General features: G+C 44.9%; 1 protein-coding gene across 1 annotated transcript; it reads right to left on the reverse strand.

The window, feature by feature from the left end:
- Window positions 1–1,386: 1,386 nt before the first annotated feature.
- Window positions 1,387–2,694, reverse strand: LOC135765212 (uncharacterized protein F54H12.2-like). Its single transcript, XM_065275797.1, has one exon. The coding sequence runs from the start codon at window positions 2,692–2,694 to the stop codon at window positions 1,387–1,389; it is 1,308 nt and encodes a 435-aa protein (XP_065131869.1).
- Between the last annotated feature and the right edge of the window lie 11,987 nt (window positions 2,695–14,681).

Genomic DNA, 14,681 nt, shown 5'->3' on the forward strand with positions numbered 1-14,681 from the left:
ATTATGGAGTATGCGGAGAAAATGTATTTAGTTCCACGCCACCAGCTGGACAAGCTGAAATCTGAAAACGTTCGCGAGAACATTCAGCAAGTCGTCGAAAATGATCTGGACACTTCCATAAGAAACATTTTACTAAGGTCTGATTTGGATCAATACGAGAAGGTCAAACTTTACTCCAGCATCCTGACGAGGTATTTAGCGGTCGTTAAACAAGGGGACCAAGAGAGTGCCGCTTTAACGCTGTCCTTGCCACAAACCGTCAGCACCATCACCGATCGCAAAGACGACAAAGACGAGGCTGAGATGGATGCCGTTGCTGACGAAGTGATGAAGAACGTACCCTCTAGAAGTGTGAAAAACAGTCGGTACATATTAGAAAAAATGACCAAAGCTAAAGATCTGTCTGCGTGGAATGCTTCGGGGGAGTTTGTGTTTAAGGGGCGTGCTATTCCGGGGTCACACATGCTCGATTTGATAAAAAGCATTACTAACCCCCAAAAGGTCAGAGATGAGCTAAGACCGTTGGGATGGAACGAGTTTCTACAAGCCTTTGCAGAATTAAACATACCCTTTTCTACAGTTCTGAGTCAACATGTTAGACGAGCGATTCATTCCTTAAGAGGAACGCCTTCGCGGCCCGCCGCCTCGATAACTCATTCTAAAAAAGATAGGAAGCGTTTACACCCTTCTACCCCGCGAGCCGATGTTTCGGACTTAATGTTTAAATCGCCTTCTATCGACCGAAGAGCATGGATGGAATTTTGATGTACAATTACAGATTTTATAATAAAAACAGTAAACATAGAATGTCTTTGAGTCTTTATTGAAACACACCATAATCTCATTAATTGAATAAGCATGCAAAAGAATTACAAGTCTGGACACACATATTCATTTTGTCCTTATCATATCTTTCATTTCTACGTAATCGTTTCACAAAAAGCGATACCATTCTATCATTTTTAATATAATCATCGCTATAAAGCTTCATCACGTCGTTATAGTCGCGACCTCTGATTAAATGGTAAAGAAAAAACACACAGTGCTGTCCACAAACATCCGTCGTGAGATCTTGAACTTGTCTGCCCGAATAAAATATATTTGTGCTGTTGAGCGCTAAAAAGTTTTTGATGCTGTATGGAAAACGTTCATCCTCGGGCGGATTTCCGAAGCTGTCGAAAAAATACGATGATCCCTCTCGATCGAAATAAACGGCCAGCCAGTGTTCGCCCGGCAACTCCGATGGGTGAGTGTTGATTATAGCCATCGAGGGTAAGACCCTTATTGGTCTTTCGGGAAGTTGATCGCACGGGAGCACTCCGAGGAAATGAGTGTTACATGAAATTTTGTCCATGACCGCCGTGAGTTGTAAAGTGTTCATTTCGGTCAATAATAATCGACCATGACCTGTCTGCGGTTTGAAATTTGTATGATCGAATCAAACACCGCATAAATAATCATCGTGATGGTGCGGGGTAGCGGATTTTTAAATCGCGCTTCCAGCCTGATGTTCCCGGACTTGATCAGTGATAGATGCTGTCCGCACTCTTCGTCGGGGGTGAGATTAAACGCAAACAGCGAGTATCCGCTCATAAATTCGTCTCTATCGATCGCGAGAGCGTGGTTTTTCAGATGTCTTCCCGTGGACATCACCAGCTGGTAATATTCACGCACAGCGGAACCCGATTCGAAATCAGGTTGCAGCGGCTTTGACGGTATTTGTTTACCGTCGACATAGACGGCTAGGAACTCCAAATCGTAATGATTGAAAGTGAACGGGTTTTTAACATAAGATCCGGAAAAAGCATCGTTATCAACCATCCCCAGGACGATCGATTTCGGCAGCGTTCCTAAAAACAGATTTTCTTGATTCGAAACGCGCGATCCTGTAGGTAGAGAGATGGTTTTGAGACAAACTCTGTCAACAGGGTACTTGGCTGTCGTGCTGAGCAGCGCCTGCGCGTGACCCAGTCTGACAGATGGCGACACGCTTACTTTCTTGACAAATAGGGATGCCGCCAAGATTTTTACTTTGTAGGCCACGTCATCGCTCCTCATCAGACAGAATTCATCCTTGCCCCTGATCAGGCGTATTTTAACGTCAACGCCATTTATCAGTAATTTTTCCTGAAAGAAAATGTCACCGTGAATAGGGACTAGCAGATCTACCGGCAGGCTGCCGTGCGTGAAGGACGATCTCTTTAGCAGACCCCTGTTTCGTCCTACGGGGTCGTGGACGTCCGTGTGACCCGCGGTGTCCTTGTAAAACAAACCGGGCGTGAAAAGAGATTCCAGAGTATCTTTACTGTAGTTCATGAGACACTCTATGATGCATCTGTAAGGGTACGTGCTTGAGCTCTGAGAGATCAATCGGTCGCCCAGGCTTATATCCAGTTGCGAGAACACGGTAGCCCCCGCGTAATTTATTAGCCCGACAGGGGCGGGGTCCGCAATGTCGGTGCCATTAGGCCTCGTGATTTTAAGCCGGAGAAAGAGCATAGTGTTATTTAGGTCCAGATAATCTTCGCCCGTGCCGGCGATAAAAAACTCCAGAGGCGCAGAGTCTGATATAGCCGATAAAGGGGGGACCTCTAAATAAGCATTTTTCTCAAGAGACGTCTGCGTCGGTGGAACTGTAAATATATCCAGCTCCGACTTGATACATTCTCCGGACATGTCGTGCAGTAAAGCCATGTTAGAATATGGTCTTTAGGGATCTCTTCACCGTCGCGCTTCGTTTTGTAGGCTTCTTACGCTTTCTTTGCGGTACTGAGCGTTTCTTCCGACCGCTATTTGTTTTCTTTATCGAATGACCACGCCTCCTCGCTCCCGGGGGTTTATACAGTCGCTTGCGGGCCATAACCATCAGGCCGGACCCGTCTTGAGGTTTATCGGTATGAAAGCTCGATAGAGCGTTTGAGACGACGTCCGAAACTATGTGTTTAGCAGCCGTTTTTAGGTGAGGCTTTGCTATGCTGAACCCTTTTTTTAGCAGAGGCACCGCCATTCTGAACAATCCTCTGAAAGACCGCCTAGACCGGCGCCATACATGACGGCGCCTCCAGCGTATCCTGGTAGCCCAGAACCGGCCTGGTCCCGGTAATAGGCGACGTAATCGTCAGCGTTCATCGCACGATGATTGTAATAGCCCATTTTCAAAGCACAGATTGTTTAGCCGGTTTAAAGTGCAATTTTACGACAACTTTTCTGTGAGAAAATGGTATTTCGCGATTTTGGTCGTCCTTTAATTCGACGGTGATATCCGTGATGAACGACTTGTTGATCGACACGTAGTGAGGTTTGTCGTACCTGATACTGACGGATTCTTTGTCTTTACCCGTAATATGTACGCATCTCAAAAGGGGTACTTGTGAGTCTCCCACGGTCTGATATTCGATAATGTCGGTGTAAACGTAAATTGTGTAAAAGCCGGCCTGGATATCAGTTTGATGAGGAGCATACGTCAGGACGTCTCTTTCAAAATCAGCTTTTTTATGGTAGTTTTCTTGTCCTAAAGGAACATTCGGTATCAAACCTAAAATATGGGCTAGCTTTCCGTAGAAGGTCAATGAAACGTTAGGCTTGGCCGACAGATAAACTTTGTTTGTTATATGATCGAGAGCAAGCAACCCTGTTGTAGTTAGCGCGGCGTTGATCGCTTTAACCACTGTCTGAACATTACCGTAGTACCCGGGGTGGATATTTAATTTCTTTGAAACAAGCCATCTCGATAGTTGATCGACCTTAGGGCTGGCAGGATTTTGGGTTACATCCATCTCACGGCCGGGGTGCGTGTTTAGCAAGAAAGCTCCGTCTTCCTGGTTAAAGTTGTACCAGCTTCTAGGGTATTCAATCTCGCACAGTCCGACCGTCCATCGTCCTTTCAAGTCGATAGCCGTCGCTAGTTTTGTTCTGTAGCTAGATATTCGATTGTCGGGGTAAACCGACAAAGAAGCGTTGCACGGTAGTGTGACGTAGAAGCCGTCGTCGTCGTCCATGGTAGTTTTTGGTTCAAATGGCTTGGCGTTTCGTGATCGGCGCGTTTTTAAGACGGCTGCAAGTCCACCAGGGCTTTTTTGTCTACGTAGCTATTAAATTTAGCGGGCCAACCTAACCATTTGACTAAGCGTATACGGCCTATAGATTTTAGGGGAGAAAAAACAAGGCCGAAATACGAGCGTATTTCGGCCTTGTTTTTTCTCCCCTAAAATCTTTTCTACCTTAAACGACTTGTCTTTGCTCACAATAATTTTTTGTAGCTCTTCTTCGTAAAAAACACCGTCGATGATTTCTCCATCATAATCGGAAAGTCTGTAGACCGGAGGCTGTCTCGGCACACAAGCGGCCACGGTGAAAAATTCTTCTGTGTAGTTCTGCTCGTAACCTTTGGCGAAAGTGCCTCTGACTTTAGAAATTCTCACGACATCGCCTACTTTAAATTTAAACGACCGTGTCTCGTTCTTCATACCGGCGTATAGGTTTTGAAACACCAGGGACTCGTTTTCCTTATTGACATCGACCGGTCGCATTTTAATACTCCTGTGATAACCGGTGTTGTATCCTTGCGTAATGTCTTGTAAAACATCTATGTATCGACGTGAATTAGTGGCCGTTAAAAGCCGCCACATCCTGCTTTTCAATGTCCTGTTAAATCTCTCTACGACGCTCGCTTTCAAATCGGTGGCGGTAGCGAAATGGTAAATGTCGTGCTTTTTCATCAAATCTTGAAAATGCTTGTTAAAAAATTCCTTCCCCTGGTCCGTCTGCAATTTCTGCGGAACGCGCCCCTCGTTGAGTATAGATTCAAAGGCTCTAGTAACCTCCGGCCCGCTCTTATTCTTTAGCACCCGCGTCCACGCGTATTTACTAAACACGTCTATGCAGGTCAGTAAAAATTTTATATTATCATTCTCTGCGGAATAAGCGGTCATGTCGACAAGATCCGCCTGGAACTGCGTATCCACGCCGTAAACGACGACTCTATTCCGTTTGTATTTTATAGGAGCGGTTCTATGTAACGTGTAGGCGTCCTCCCCCGACATCCATTCTGAAACCTGTTGATCAGTAAGTCGAACGCCAGTATCCTTTAAAACGGCGTCTTTTAAACGTTTTTTACCTCCTAACGATCCGGGGTTAGACGGCGTGTAATATGCTTTCTTCATGAGCTCTGCCATGTTAGCTTATCCCCCACTCGCAAAGAATGGATGACAGAAGTTTTATGCTTCAGACTTTATTTAAGTGTTTACAAAGGCAATTAAAATGGTCACATGAGAATATAAAAGGGTTACATATGACAAATGCTAAAATAAATGAATACATAAGTATATAAAAGGGGTTACATGATGATGATGATAATGATGACGATGATTACAATTCGAATGATGACATGTAGGATAGACAGTAACATTGGTACGCCTTTATATTATATCCAGCCAGTCGAGAAAATGTACGCAAGACATCATGTTTCGGTCGAGCATGTAGTCGACCAGAGTTTCTACAATTTTACCAATCTCGTGTTTCTCATCTTTTGAAATCAGGGTCCGACAGATCTCAGATACATATGTACACATAGTCATGATGTCTGTTATACCCATCTCATCTCTACATTTACACACAACGTCCAAAACTTTTCGGAGGCTAGCGCAGACCGACACTCGGTCTTTAATGCAGAAGTTACTCATATTGTCCCATGAATTTGACAGTCCTCTCACAACATCCATTTTTTCCATGAAATTTGAAAGACGTACGCTTTCCGTGGTCGATTCATTTTTCATCTCGTTTGCCTTATGCATCAAGTCCATCAGCTGCCTTTTGTAATACCCTTTAAACATAGCGGGTATGACGATTCGCGGTCTGCAGAAGTTCCCCATCTTTTGATGGCTACTCTTTAACGGCGTTCGTTTTCCAGAAATCGACGATGTCAAAAATTTGGGCGTCTGTGTCGTCACCCTGCAGGTTTTCTGAGATTTCTTCTAGTTTCGAGATGATGTTCGGTTCGTCTTTTAACTCGTGGAGAATAGCTCCTGCGGCCCCTTGAATAGCCCGAGGATCAGCCTTTAGCCCGCTGCGCTGTAGAGCATAGTTGACGATGGGATGTAGGATGGGTTGAAACAGCTTGTCTGCAAACTCTCCAAAGTGTGCGTCGAAAAAGTACGAGGGCGGTTCATACAGACAGGAATGTCGACGCTGACTAGGGTGGTTTATCTCGCACCCCAGACACTCTTGCTTGATCTTGTTGTTGACAAGGTGGTTTAGCAGCACTCCGATCACTCCTTTAATGATTTTTAATCCGACGTCTGTAAAGCACCCATCTGTGCTATCGAGTGCGTTATCGGCTGCATTAGCGTATAGTTCTTTTAGGCGTCTTAGCCCCTCCTCCGATGGGCGTCTGAATTCTTCAGTAGGTTCGTCGTCGTCGTCGGGTAAGTGTTGGTTGGCGTTATCGTCGTAAGAGCCATCATCGATGTAGAGAGAAGGCTCGGACGTGTTATCTGAATCGCTGTGTTGAGACATTGTTGGTGAAGTCTGTCCCACCTACTGCTTTATAGCGGTCGTGACGAATGGGCGTAGTTAATGGGCGGGGACGGACCGAGAGAGTATTGGCCGCGTGAGCACTTCTCTGGGTGAAACAGCTGTACTTTAACTCTGCAATACCCATCATGCATGTCGCACCACTTGAACATTTTGTTTATGGTTGAAAAAATGTTTTCCATGCTTCGCAGATCGCGCCACTTGAACAAAAATTGCATCTCATAGAGACTGTGGTGTTCGTCACGTAGAACCCCCACCAGTGGCTCGCGAAGCTTTGTGTTGTCTTTGCAGAAGAAAAAGTAGATGCAGTCTCCCGGCCTCTTTTTAGAATGGTCGCCCACCACTCTGTACCGGCCTTTGGGCGTTATGGCGTCCCATTCTGCGATGTACAATGGTTCTTCGCGACAATCATGCAGATCTTTCCAGACATTGTTGTAAAACAATGTCCAGTCCTTGTCCCCGAAAACTATGCATGGGTCCAGTCCTGGTGTATATTCGTCTTTTTTCTCAGCGTTGTAGAGTATTACAGTACGAGTCTCTTTGTTAAACTTGTAACCGACGACTATGTTACTTTCTAGCAAAATTTCGTCAGCAGCGATGTTCTTATTTTCATGAAGAAACTTTGTCAGGCAGATATGGCCGCGCAGTTTTTTCGGAGCCATACCAAGATGATTCAAGTCAATCGGCCATTCACTCGTCGGAGTACTGCGCGAGCTGCATGGTGTATCCATGTTTGTGATTTTCGTAACTGCGATTTTCTCGGCTTTTATGATGGGGCATGGAATGCGGTTTTAACGATGACCACCTGTTTAAACACTGTTTTTATTGTTTTATCTTAGGAAGACATGATGAATTATTGTGCCCCTGGAGTTAACCCTGTCATTGATGATTTATCGCTCCCCCGGAGATACCCCGGTCATTATGATTTATCGCACCCCTGGAGTTAACCCCGGTCATAAACATGTCAACGCGATGCGTCCGTTCCGGTTAAAAGTTCACCGCTTCCTGGGGGACGGTTCAAAGGTTCGACGCTTTGTGGGCTGGGCCGATCAAAAGTTCACGACGTGGGCGTTCAAAGGTTAGTCCCTCCTCCCGTAGGTCAAAGGTTTCCCCTCCCTAAGGGCAAACATCATCATCAATCATTTTAAGGTCAAAGGTTACCCCTCCCTAAGGGCAAACATCATCATCAATCATTTTAAGGTCAAAGGTTACCCCTCCCTAAGGTCACACGTCATCATCAATCATTTAAAGGTCAAAGGTTACCCCTCCCTAAGGTCAAAGGGCGTCATCAATCATTTAAAGGTCAAAGGTTACCCCTCCCTAAGGTCAAAGGTCAAAGTCATCAATCATTTTGACAGTATGTCCCGTATATTTACTACTGGGCCACCGTCCTCGGGGTCGTATCTCGGCCGGGGAAAGGGTTAGAGAGGCGCGGGTTGGCTCGTTGGAAAGGTCCCTCCGCGGGGCGTCCGAGGTTGGGTGTCCCGAAGGGCTGCGGCGAAGAGCTCCGGGGCTACGGCCGTGGGAATATCAATGGGTGGTACTCCGTATCTCGGCCGGGCTTAGGGTTAGAGAGATGCGGGTTGGCTCGTTGGAAAGCTCCCCTCGGCTAGAGCAACCGACCCGACGGGCGAAGTCCTGGGACTTAGTGCGTCGGAGCTACGGCCGTTTAAAGGTCAGGCGGTGGTACCCCGTATCTCGGCCGGGCTTAGGGTTAGAGAGAAGCGGGTTGGCTCGTTGGAAAGGGCCGCTCCGGTAGAGCAACCGCCCTGAGGGACGAGTTCATCCGAGCAAAGGCGCCCAAGTTACGGGCGTTTAAAGGTCAGGCGGTGGTACGCCGTATCTCGCCCGGGTTTAGGGTTAGAGAGAAGCGGGTTGGCTCGTTGGAAAGGTCCCCTCCAGTGGAGCAACCGACCCAAAGGGCGAGTCGATCCGATCAAAGGCGCCCGAGCTGCGGCCGTGGGAAAATCCGCGGAGGGACCGCCGTATCTCGGCCGGGCTTGGGGTTTGAGAGACGCGGGTTGGCTCGTTGGAAAGGTCCCCTCCGGTGGAGCAACCGACCCAAAGGGCGAAGTCCTGGGACTTAGTGCGTCGGAGCTACGGGCGTTTAAAAGTCAGGCGGTGGTACGCCGTATCTCGCCCGGGCTTAGGGTTAGAGAGATGCGTGTTGGCTCGTTCGAAAGGTCCCCTCCGGTGGAGCAACCGACCCAAAGGGCGAGTCGATCCGAGCAAAGGCGCCCGAGCTACGGCCGTTTAAAGTTCAAGCGGTGGTACCCCCGTATCTCGGCCGGGCTTAGGGTTAGAGAGAAGCGTTTTGGCTCGTTGGATAGGGCCGCTCCGGTAGAGCAACCGACCCAAAGGGCGAGTCGATCCGAGCAAAGGCGCCCGAGCGACGGCCGTTTAAAGTTCAAGCGGTGGTACCCCGTATCTCGGCCGGGCTTAGGGTTAGAGAGAAGCGGGTTAGCTCGTTGGATAGGGCCGCTCCGGTAGAGCAACCGACCCAAAGGGCGAGTCGATCCGAGCAAAGGCGCCCGAGCTGCGGCCGTGGGAAAATCCGCGGAGGGACCGCCGTATCTCTGCCGGGCTTGGGGTTAGAGAGACGCGGGTCGGCTCGTTGGAAAGTTCCCCTCCGGTGGAGCAACCGACCCAAAGGGCGAGTCGATCCGAGCAAAGGCGCCCGAGCTGCGGCCGTGGGAAAATCCGCAGGGGGAACCGTTGTATCTCGGCCGGGGAAAGGGCTAGAGGCTCGCGGGTAGGCTCGTTCGAAAGCTCCCCTCCGGCAGAGCGACCGACCCGAAGGGCGAAGGCCCCGAAGGCCACCGCGAGCTTCGACCGGACGTATCTCCGGCGGGCGGGGTCGCACGGACTCGAGGCCGGGCTCGTCGGAAAGCCCCGGGACGGACCTTTCGAACGAGACCGGCCGCGCGACCTCCAAGGCGGACGCTAGGGGCGCCGGAGCTCCGGACGAGCGAAAATTCCGCGACGATCCGCCGTATCTCGGCCCTGCCCGAGGGGAGGCCTCCGAGGCGGGCCTGTCAGGGCGGCCCTCCCTCCTGGAAGTCTGGTTCCTCCAGGGCACACGTCCCTACCTCCGTAGCCCAGAGAGGTGACTCCGAGGCGGGCCTGACAGGGCGGCCCTCCCTCCTGGAAGTCCGGTTCCTCCAGGGCACACGTCCACTCCTCCGTAGCCCAGAGAGGTGACTCCGAGGCGGGCCTGACAGGGCGGCCCTCCCTCCTGGAAGTCCGGTTCCTCCAGTAGTTTACAGACATATGAGTGACTTTCTTGAGTGTGTTGTTCCTAACAGAAAGGAGAAGAGTTACAGTTGAGCCTGTTTTAGGCCACAAGGCCTGTGAATCACAATGGTAAAGTTTCATGTACAAATTTCTTAATTTTTAATCAAAACTAAGTCCAATCAGATTGTGTGATACATCATTGTAAAGCTTGTGTTTTGCAGTTTCACATGAACCCAAGCTCATTGTTGTATGTTACTCACAGCTCGAGGGAACAGGGGTCAAATCAGCCTTGTTGAGGTCATTGCAAAAGGCCTGTAAATCATTTGGTAAACTGCATGTACAAATATCTTTGTATATCAGTCAAATCTGAAGCTATTGTCTTTTGTTTTTTATATCAAATTAAAGGTGTGTATGTCTAGTTTACAGACATATGAGTGACTTTACTGTGTGTTGTGCCTAACAGGAAGGAGAAGAGTTACAGTTGAGCCTGTTTTAGGCCACAAGGCCTGTGAATCACAATGGTAAAGTTTCATGTACAAATTTCTTAATTTTTAATCAAAACAAAGTCCAATCAGATTGTGTGATACATCATTGTAAAGCTTGTGTTTTGCAGTTTCACATGAACCCAAGCTCATTGTTGTATGTTACTCACAGCTCGAGGGAACAGGGGTCAAATCGGCCTTGTTGAGGTCATTGCAAAAGGCCTGTAAATCATTTGGTAAACTGCATGTACAAAAATCTGTGTATATCAGTCAAATCTGAAGCTATTGTCTTTTGTTTTATATCAAATTAAAGGTGTGTATGTGTACTTTACAGACATATGAGTGACTTTACTGTGTGTTGTTCCTAACAGGAAGGAGAAGAGTTACAGTTGAGCCTGTTTTAGGCCACAATGCCTGTGAATCACAATGGTAAAGTTGCATGTACAAATTTCTTAATTTTTAATTAAAACAAAGTCCAATCAGATTGTGTGATACATCATTGTAAAGCTTGTGTTTTGCAGTTTCACATGAACCCAAGCTCATTGTTGTATGTTACTCACAGCTCGAGGGAACAGGGGTCAAATCAGCCTTGTTGAGGTCATTGCAAAAGGCCTGTAAATCATTTGGTAAACTGCATGTACAAATATCTTTGTATATCAGTCAAATCTGAAGCTATTGTCTTTTGTTTTTTATATCAAATTAAAGGTGTGTATGTGTAGTTTACAGACATATGAGTGACTTTACTGTGTGTTGTGCCTAACAGGAAGGAGAAGAGTTACAGTTGAGCCTGTTTTAGGCCACAAGGCCTGTGAATCACAATGGTAAAGTTTCATGTACAAATTTCTTAATTTTTAATCAAAACAAAGTCCAATCAGATTGTGTGATACATCATTGTAAAGCTTGTGTTTTGCAGTTTCACATGAACCCAAGCTCATTGTTGTATGTTACTCACAGCTCGAGGGAACAGGGGTCAAATCGGCCTTGTTGAGGTCATTGCAAAAGGCCTGTAAATCATTTGGTAAACTGCATGTACAAAAATCTGTGTATATCAGTCAAATCTGAAGCTATTGTCTTTTGTTTTATATCAAATTAAAGGTGTGTATGTGTACTTTACAGACATATGAGTGACTTTACTGTGTGTTGTTCCTAACAGGAAGGAGAAGAGTTACAGTTGAGCCTGTTTTAGGCCACAATGCCTGTGAATCACAATGGTAAAGTTGCATGTACAAATTTCTTAATTTTTAATTAAAACAAAGTCCAATCAGATTGTGTGATACATCATTGTAAAGCTTGTGTTTTGCAGTTTCACATGAACCCAAGCTCATTGTTGTATGTTACTCACAGCTCGAGATAACAGGGGTCAAATCGGCCTTGTTGAGGTCATTGCAAAAGGCCAGTAAATTATTTGGTAAATTGCCTGTACAAAAATCTGTGTATATCAGTCAAATCTGAAGCTATTGTCTTTTGTTTTATATCAAATTAAAGGTGTGTATGTGTACTTTACAGACATATGAGTGACTTTACTGTGTGTTGTTCCTAACAGGAAGGAGAAGAGTTACAGTTGAGCCTGTTTTAGGCCACAAGGCCTGTGAATCACAATGGTAAAGTTGCATGTACAAATTTCTTAATTTTTAATCAAAACAAAGTCCAATCAGATTGTGTGATACATCATTGTAAAGCTTGTGTTTTGCAGTTTCACATGAACCCAAGCTCATTGTTGTATGTTACTCACAGCTCGAGGGAACAGGGGTCAAATCGGCCTTGTTGAGGTCATTGCAAAAGGCCTGTAAATCATTTGGTAAACTGCATGTACAAAAATCTGTGTATATCAGTCAAATCTGAAGCTATTGTCTTTTGTTTTATATCAAATTAAAGGTGTCTATGTGTACTTTACAGACATATGAGTGACTTTACTGTGTGTTGTTCCTAACAGGAAGGAGAAGAGTTACAGTTGAGCCTGTTTTAGGCCACAAGGCCTGTGAATCACAATGGTAAAGTTGCATGTACAAATTTTTTAATTTTTAATCAAAACAAAGTCCAATCAGATTGTGTGATACATCATTGTAAAGCTTGTGTTTTGCAGTTTCACATGAACCCAAGCTCATTGTTGTATGTTACTCACAGCTCGAGGGAACAGGGGTCAAATCGGCCTTGTTGAGGTCAGTGCAAAAGGCCAGTAAATTATTTGGTAAATTGCCTGTACAAAAATCTGTGTATATCAGTCAAATCTGAAGCTATTGTCTTTTGTTTTATATCAAATTAAAGGTGAGTATGTGTACTTTACAGACATATGAGTGACTTTACTGTGTGTTGGTCCTAACAGGAAGGAGAAGAGTTACAGTTGAGCCTGTTTTAGGCCACAAGGCCTGTGAATCACAATGGTAAAGTTGCATGTACAAATTTCTTAATTTTTAATCAAAACAATGTCCAATCAGATTGTGTGATACATCATTGTAAAGCTTGTGTTTTGCAGTTTCACATGAACCCAAGCTCATTGTTGTATGTTACTCACAGCTCGAGGGAACAGGGGTCAAATCAGCCTTGTTGAGGTCATTGCAAAAGGCCTGTAAATCATTTGGTAAACTGCATGTACAAATATCTTTGTATATCAGTCAAATCTGAAGCTATTGTCTTTTGTTTTTTATATCAAATTAAAGGTGTGTATGTGTAGTTTACAGACATATGAGTGACTTTACTGTGTGTTGTGCCTAACAGGAAGGAGAAGAGTTACAGTTGAGCCTGTTTTAGGCCACAAGGCCTGTGAATCACAATGGTAAAGTTTCATGTACAAATTTCTTAATTTTTAATCAAAACAAAGTCCAATCAGATTGTGTGATACATCATTGTAAAGCTTGTGTTTTGCAGTTTCACATGAACCCAACCTCATTGTTGTATGTTACTCACAGCTCGAGGGAACAGGGGTCAAATCAGCCTTGTTGAGGTCATTGCAAAAGGCCTGTAAATCATTTGGTAAACTGCATGTACAAATATCTTTGTATATCAGTCAAATCTGAAGCTATTGTCTTTTGTTTTTTATATCAAATTAAAGGTGAGTATGTGTACTTTACAGACATATGAGTGACTTTACTGTGTGTTGTTCCTAACAGGAAGGAGAAGAGTTACAGTTGAGCCTGTTTTAGGCCACAAGGCCTGTGAATCACAATGGTAAAGTTGCATGTACAAATTTCTTAATTTTTAATCAAAACAATGTCCAATCAGATTGTGTGATACATCATTGTAAAGCTTGTGTTTTGCAGTTTCACATGAACCCAAGCTCATTGTTGTATGTTACTCACAGCTGGAGGGAACAGGGGTCAAATCGGCCTTGTTGAGGTCAGTGCAAAAGGCCAGTAAATTATTTGGTAAATTGCCTGTACAAAAATCTGTGTAAATCAGTCAAATCTGAAGCTATTGTCTTTTGTTTTATATCAAATTAAAGGTGTGTATGTGTACTTTACAGACATATGAGTGACTTTACTGTGTGTTGTTCCTAACAGGAAGGAGAAGAGTTACAGTTGAGCCTGTTTTAGGCCACAAGGCCTGTGAATCACAATGGTAAAGTTGCATGTACAAATTTCTTAATTTTTAATCAAAACAATGTCCAATCAGATTGTGTGATACATCATTGTAAAGCTTGTGTTTTGCAGTTTCACATGAACCCAAGCTCATTGTTGTATGTTACTCACAGCTCGAGGGAACAGGGGTCAAATCAGCCTTGTTGAGGTCATTGCAAAAGGCCTGTAAATCATTTGGTAAACTGCATGTACAAATATCTTTGTATATCAGTCAAATCTGAAGCTATTGTCTTTTGTTTTTTATATCAAATTAAAGGTGTGTATGTGTAGTTTACAGACATATGAGTGACTTTACTGTGTGTTGTGCCTAACAGGAAGGAGAAGAGTTACAGTTGAGCCTGTTTTAGGCCACAAGGCCTGTGAATCACAATGGTAAAGTTTCATGTTCAAATTTCTTAATTTTTAATTAAAACAAAGTCCAATCAGACTGTGTGATACATCATTGTAAAGCTTGTGTTTTGCAGTTTCACATGAACCCAAGCTCATTGTTGTATGTTACTCACAGCTCGAGATAACAGGGGTCAAATCAGCCTTGTTGAGGTCATTGCAAAAGGCCTGTAAATTATTTGGTAAATTGCCTGTACAAAAATCTTTGTATATCAGTCAAATCTGAAGCTATTGTCTTTTGTTTTATATCAAATTAAAGGTGTGTATGTGTAGTTTACAGACATATGAGTGACTTTACTGTGTGTTGTTCCTAACAGGAAGGAGAAGAGTTACAGTTGAGCCTGTTTTAGGCCACAAGGCCTGTGAATCACAATGGTAAAGTTGCATGTACAAATTTCTTAATTTTTAATCAAAACAAATTCCAATCAGATTGTGTGATACATCATTGTAAAGCTTGTGTTTTGCAGTTTCA

The sequence above is a fragment of the Paramisgurnus dabryanus genome, chromosome 14, assembly GCF_030506205.2.
Source record: "Paramisgurnus dabryanus chromosome 14, PD_genome_1.1, whole genome shotgun sequence".
NCBI lineage: Eukaryota > Metazoa > Chordata > Actinopteri > Cypriniformes > Cobitidae > Paramisgurnus > Paramisgurnus dabryanus.

Excerpts from the sequence above, each read along its gene's own strand:
- LOC135765212 (XM_065275797.1), bottom strand. The coding sequence starts at position 2,694 with ATGGCTTTACTGCACGACATGTCCGGAGAATGTATCAAGTCGGAGCTG.